The sequence below is a fragment of the Nestor notabilis genome, unplaced genomic scaffold (genome assembly GCF_000696875.1).
Source record: "Nestor notabilis isolate BGI_N333 unplaced genomic scaffold, ASM69687v1 scaffold19226, whole genome shotgun sequence".
Taxonomy (NCBI): domain Eukaryota; kingdom Metazoa; phylum Chordata; class Aves; order Psittaciformes; family Psittacidae; genus Nestor; species Nestor notabilis.
Window position 1 is genome coordinate 8,483 of NW_009933535.1, and position 6,949 is coordinate 15,431.

General features: G+C 50.7%; 1 protein-coding gene across 1 annotated transcript in view; it reads right to left on the bottom strand.

Annotated features, from left to right (window-relative positions):
* Positions 1-1,370: 1,370 nt before the first annotated feature.
* DLST (dihydrolipoamide S-succinyltransferase (E2 component of 2-oxo-glutarate complex)) overlaps positions 1,371-6,949 on the bottom strand; it is a gene marked incomplete at its 5' end in the record, with an annotated part of 11,671 nt that continues 6,092 nt past the window's right edge. The window contains 5 exons of the mRNA XM_010016923.1: positions 1,371-2,068; positions 2,548-2,715; positions 3,240-3,323; positions 4,193-4,266; positions 4,983-5,115. Coding sequence (XP_010015225.1) covers positions 1,934-2,068; positions 2,548-2,715; positions 3,240-3,323; positions 4,193-4,266; positions 4,983-5,115 — 594 coding nt within the window. The remainder of the gene's footprint in view (positions 2,069-2,547; positions 2,716-3,239; positions 3,324-4,192; positions 4,267-4,982; positions 5,116-6,949) is intronic.

The window sequence follows — 6,949 nt, forward strand, 5'->3', positions numbered from 1 at the left end:
TGCAAGAGCAGCTAGACTCTTTGCCCTTCCTTTTCAGCACAGGGAGGGTGTTCTTCCTCTCCTCCTAACCTCCTACTTCAACCAGGGACAATCAGAGGAAAGCTGGCTCCACACACTGGTTTGTTCATAGCTGCCAGGAAGCAGGAACCAGTACTAGGCACTGCTCCCCCTTTGGCCAGCCTGCCAGCCGTGAGTGCAATCATTTTCTGTTACAAGGGCCTGCTTTCTTAACTCGTAGCCGGGAAGGGCAAACCATTCTCTGAAGTTCATGTCAGAGCTAGAAAACCCCTGCTATGATCCAGGAATGATTTCATACTCTTCCAACAGGAACAGCTCCTTGGAGAAATGCTCCCAGCACCACGACAGCTTTTGCTTTACAGTTCTTTATCTTCCCTCCTTTCTCCCTCTGCAACCCAAACAGCCTTTTTTCACCACTTACATGATTCACAACTCTCCCCTGTCGTAGCAAGGGATAAAGAAGCTGGCTCCACACCTGTACTTTAAAGAGCCTGTCCCAGGTTACCCCTCTTGGCCACCATGCCATTTAGCAAACACTGGGATTTCCTCACCATCTGTAACAGTTCTGTTGCTAGACCAAGAAAAGGATGATTTCCAGCCCTGAAAACCTCATCTTTGCTGGGAAGAGCCAATTCTGTGCCAAAGAGGGTTTGAGGACAGTAGAGTTCGCAGCCAGAGAAGCCTCAATTTAGTACCACTAGCGATGGGCCCAGCTCCAATTTCCTCTTCTCACACCACTAGGTTAACAGGCTTCTTACATCACACTAGGGATGCTGCTGATGTCCAAGTCCTCGCCCAGGAGCTGCTGCTCCCCTCCCCCCCCAATACACCCCACCTCGCAGTCATTGCCCAGTTTTATTTCATTTAAAACCCACTGTGTTAAATATTTTAGTTACAAGTTCTGTGTAGAGGGTACGAGTAATAGACTCTGCAGGCACTAGCAACCCCCTCACTCCCCCATACATGTGTGCGCTATCAGATTAAGGACTGCCCCCCTCCCCCCAAACCAGCATCCTCGGGCTGGGACATACATTACAGTTAAAGCCCTGGCCCTCCCCAGCACTCTCTGTGCCGGTAGCAGGCCAAGCCCTCGCACGCAGGAAGCTGGCAGTCGGATCCACCATCAGTGAGCTGTGATTCAAGGACAGCTGCTGAGGGCTGGTTCTTACCCCCATGTCAGGCATGTAATGGTGAAAGGGTTGCCCCCCCAGGGAACAGTGCTACCTCCACAGAGGTTATGGGCTCTGCCCACCCGGACATGAACATTCACGCCACAGTGACTGGGCTGGAAAGAGACAATCAATCTCCAAGGGAAAGCAGGGGAGCTGCCGCCGCTGCGTGCCTGTCTGCAGAGGGCACTGCCAGAGGCATGACACGTACCTCAAGCCCAGCTCTGACCAAAACCTCTGCTGCAAGCGGCTTGCAGGTCCCCAGACTGCCCTTGCAAGGCAGATGAGTGTGAAACATTTTCAAGCAAAACAGGGACATAAGAATAGCCTTTCCTATCCTCTCCCCCCAGGAACCTCAGTGCTAGGAAATAAAGCTGAACCCACCTTGGAGTGGCAGGGAAGGGTATCCTAGCACAGCAGCAGCAAGCAGTTTCCAGTGGTATAGGACAAGCTAGAGGTGAGAGTTTGGTGCTGTGAGGGAGAGGATGCCATACAGACAGCTCTGGAAAGGCAGGGCCATTCAGTGGTCAGCCCACTGCACAGCAATCCTCGTGAGAATATGAACCTTCGTTAAACAAAATAGGAAAGGAGGTAGGAGCTATCCCCACAATTCCCTCTGGGACAGCTCCGATCACAGCGGAGGGAGGGAGACTTGGAATGACCCCTGCCAGTTCCTGAATGCCCTGCATTGGCCCTGCTGGTGCTGCGGCCCTGTCCTGGGTGGGTTGCATGGGGGTGAGGCTGCTCTACAGGTCGAGCAGCAGCACGCGGGGATCCTCCACCGCTGCCTTGATCTTGCGCAGGAAAGTCACTGCCTCTCTGCCGTCAATCAGCCGGTGATCGTACGTCAGCGCCACGTACATCATGGGCCGCACCTCGATCTGAAAGGGAGGAATTAGGCATCAGTGAGCTCAGACCTACTGCGGGCATGATGCCCTCCACAGGCTTCTTCCTACCCTGAATCCAGGCCTCAGGCCCTCCCGGATGTGTCCTGCCTGGCAGGATTACCTATCTACTCACTCACTCAGGCGCTAACCATCACCCAGGCTGGGTCCACAGCACACAAGACTACGTCCCTTTCTGGAGATGTTCTCTTGTCACAAAGCCTACAGCCTCCTCCTCACACCTCAGCGGATTATCCAGTTCTCCCCATCACAGGCAGGACAAACACACCATGCGCACCTCAGGCAAGTACTGGTGCCAGCAAAGCTGCCCTACATCCATTAGCCTCTGCTCCTTGTCACAGTAAAGCCTTTTAGAAGCTGACACCAACCCCCTAGAAAAATCATATGGGCCACAGTCCTTATCCCACTGAGCCTTCTCCTCTGTTCGCTGACACCTCCCATGCAGCTCCACCTACCTTGCCTCCCACAGCCACAGGCCTGTCAAAGATGGCATGCATGCCTAATATGGCAGACTGGGGTGGGTTAATGATAGGTGTTCCAAAGAGTGACCCAAAAACCCCTCCGTTGCTGATCGTGAAAGTGCCACCATCCATGTCTTCAATGGCCAGTTCATTCTTCCGTGCCTAGAAGAAAAAGTAAGGTCTTAGCCACACAGATCACATAAGCCAAAGCATGAAGGTTTGCACATTAACTCTCTCCAGGAATAAATGCTGATGGCAAGAGCTTCACTTACTGATCTGTTCAGCTGAAAACTAGAAGGAGTTACATGAAAATGCATCCTGTTATTAGGTCTGAATATTTACTGGCTTTGGGGAAAGATTCGCTCCTTCCAACTCCTGCTTTTGCAGGAGACTGACGCAGGGACATCTACCCCAGGGCAGTTCAGCCGTGGCCTCTAGAGACAGAGGTGAAGACACTAATGCATAGTTTGCAGTCTTCTGGAAGGGCAACAAGTAAATAGGCCTGTCCTGTAAGGCACAGACACAGCTACAGATGTAACTGGATCACTCCCCACAGCACAAATCAGCGTGTCAGAGGTCAGAGATGACGACAACAAGAGGGATCGACTCAATTCATGCCTATCCAGCACCCCCAATTCTTCCCATTCCTCTTAACCCTTTTCAGAAAAAGCTCAAACTTTCCTTACCTTCTCCCCCAACTCGTAGATAGCACGCTCAATGTCAGCATAGTTCATGTTTTCTACATTCCTAACGACAGGGACCACAAGACCCTAAGGAGAAGCAAAGTGCATGATCAGCTAATTCACTGTGGTGCCACACAGAAAACTGCTCCGAGTTGGAGCCTGGCCTCAGCCTAGCAGCATTACTGCCTCCTCCTCAGCACACAGCAGGTAGTTGGCAGAGCTGCCTTGCACCCTGGCAGCTGGCAAGGAAACCGAGCATGACACACACCAAGGGCTGACTCCATAAATGAGACCTCATGTTCGCCTTGTAAGCCTGTCCCATAAAATCAACCAGGTGTCTGGATCCAGCTCCATGTCCATAAAGGCAGGTGAGGCTTTGGGAAGAATTCAGATGCCACTTCTTTCTCTGTGAGAAGAGTGGAATCCCTTTCTGCTGGAACTTCCCTAGACTTCAGGATCAATGACAGTTTCAGTCCTTGCCAAAGCTCTGCCTCACAACAGAACCAATTAATACAGTATCTGCATCTCCATCCCTACTCCACCTGGACAGGAACATCTGTGAACCAGCAATTTCATTTACAGAAAAGGTGGAACAGCAGAGCAGCATTAGCCTTTGCACAGGACATGCAAAGATTTTACTGTCTATGCCATATCCTCATGGGTCCATGAAAAAAAACACAACAGTTTCCCTAACTTGGCCCTACTCATTAGCCACTGAGATCTTTATTGACCTTGTTACTGTATCTCCTTCTACAGTGGGGGAGTATTCTTGGTCCTCCATCTTCTCCCAAAACCCAGCTCAGCAGTCCACAATTTATCAGATGCATCATTTAGAAGATCAGCCTCATCAGTAAGTTTCTGCTGCAGCAGAGCTCAGAACTGAATTGGCTCAAACTATATGACCAACCCAGGCCTGAGGCTGCAGGAAGCACGGTCAAAGCAGCCAAGGTACCTACCCGGGGAGTTGCTACAGCGACACTGATGTCCACATAGTCCCTGTACACAATCTCTTTGGTTGTGTCATCAATCACTAGAAAGAGAAAAAAGATGTGTTACACATGCAGTACCCAAGATAAAGGGCTCAACAGGCCAGAAGTAGCCACAAAACCGTAACTCATCTCTAGCTCTAGTTAGCTTTAGCTCAACATAACTCCAGAGAAGAACAAGCCCTCACTGCCTGTGGGAGAAGCATCAGGACAGACAGAAAAGAAACACAGTCACAGAATCACAGAATCTTTAGGGTTGAAAGCGACCTCTGGACATCATCTTGTCCAACCCCCCTGCCAAGGCAGGGTCACCTAGAGCAGTTTACACAGGAATGGTAAACTGGGTGGGTTTTGAATGTCTCCAGAGAGGGAGACTCCACGACCCTCCTGGGCAGCCTGTTGCAGTGCTGTGTCACCCTCAGTCTCCGTCAGACATCCCCTTGGTTATTCTCTCCTGGGTTGAGCAAGTCCCTCAACACCTCCCAGGAACTGCACTGCACCTACAGCACGCACCTCTGCACCAACCAGCAGACTCTGCTGGCTCTGCCGTCTGCAGGCTGTCTATGCATGGCCCCAGCCCCTCTTGGCAAGCTGTGCTCCCCCAACATAAGCGGCTTTAGCAAAATCAGCTGCAGCAAGTAGGACTGTCCTCCTTTTCCTGTCTATCTGGCTTGCTTGTCCAAGCTGCTCGCCTTGCCATGGACTTGTCCACCTGCTTTCCCCAACTCTGCCATGTTCACTGGTAAGACATGCAACTCACCTGCATTCACAACGGGCTGGTCCTGCAGAGCAAAAGCTGCAGCTTTCACAAAAGCTGACATGAAACCTAGCTTCAGGTTGTGCTTTTTCAGGAAGGGATCCTTGTGTATAGTTCTCATCTCCCGGATGTTGCTGCAAAACACATGGTAACACTGGTCAGCAGGGAGTCCAAGAAAACACTGTTCCCTTGCTCTGTAATAGATTTCAGTGCCATCTCCAAGGACTGCAAACCTGCACCAACCAGCAAACCCTCAGTCTGCTGAAAAATCCTTCAAATATCATAGCTGAAGTGGGATGAAGGTGGCTCTAAGGCCCCTGCCGAAGGATCTAACAGATACTGGACCTGGACCACAAACTCAACAGGGTTAACCTGCATGGCCCACACCACTGGGCACAAAAGCAAGACGGGGCATGGCCTATCTCCTCCTTAGGCCTGATATTGCCACCGATTCTCTGGAGACACAAGTGCTGGTAGCACTGTGGCACCACAGACAGCAACTGCAGCTGTGGCTGGGGCAGCCCCAGAAGGGTTTAAAAACAGGAAATGCCAAGAGCAGAGAAGACACACATGGTGATCGAGGGAAAAGACTTCAATCATCATTCAAGTCCAGCACCAGCCAGCACAATGGTGCCTCCATACACAACTCTCTGGCTTTGTGAGTTGAGTGAACATGAAAGAAATCTTCCCAGCTGCTACGGCAGTGGGTGCCAGACCACCCATAGCCCTCAACCAGACTAATCGTGTTTCTCCATTGTTTTATTTATCAGAACTGAGGCCATTTACAGAAAGTCAACCAATCTATGGCTACAAGCTCTGTCTATTCCAGGTTAGTACCAGATGCTGTGGAATTGCATGGTCCCTCCCCCCTGTAGAGACTGTGAGTCTTTGAAGAGACAGTTTCAGCTAGGGGCAGGGTTCTCCACGGTTTGGAGTGTTTGTTTTCCTGTGCCTAGCCTTGTTTAGGGCTAGGATTACCACTCAAAGACATTAGTGCCTCCCAAGACACAAGGACTGCAGCAATGGGAATGAGGTTTGCTATGAAACTGGCTCATTATGGCTTCCTCCTTTCAGACACTGACCCCCGCGGGAAGCAGGAGGCCCCAGCACAGGTCCCCACGAGTCAACCTCACCGCAATCAATCCAAACCAGATTACCAGATGCAATGAGAGCCCGAGGCCGGTGTAAAGCGACACCTCAATGAGCCTCTGAGAGGAGATAAAGCTGCAGCACTTCCCCTCCAATCAAGACTATTTTGCCAGCCTTATTGTTCTGAGACCCAAATATTTACATGTTTTGTCTTAAGGAGCAGAATAGGATTTCACAAGGCAATTTGATTTGGGCACAATTTCCCCTTAATGCACTGTAACATAAGCTGCCCACCCTCCAAAGCCATTAGTGTGCTCAGTCCATGCAAGCACTTGAGTCAGGAGACCCCCACCTGCCCAGAGGGGATGGGGAAGGATGTTAGCCTGCCTCTAGAAACCTGCACCGTCCAACATCAAAGGCCTCACACCTATGTAATGCTCACCTGAAAGGCTCATGAGCCCTGGGGAACCACTTTATTGGAACCTAAATATGCCCACCTCCAAAAGTAGTAATCTGGTAGGGTGGCAGAAAGCAGATGCTACATCTTGCTGTCTTCTAACAGCCACTACACAAGAGATACCAGTCAGTCCTTCTCTTCTGCTCAACATTCACCAGTCCTTAACAGAGCACCACACAGATAAGGAACCAGACTGCCCCCTTCACAAGCAGCAGATGACTCCCCAGGAATGAAAGGCCATTAGGAAGCTACACATCCCTCATACTGCAACCCCAGCATAGCCCTGATGAAGCTGTGCAGACAGTGGTACACACATAAGAAAGGGGACCCAAAAGATATATTATCAATCCTTCCAAAGAATCAGCAAGGTCTTGACTGCTCGGTAAAGATGACTGCCTACAGCTAGTTCTACATGTAAAGGGAA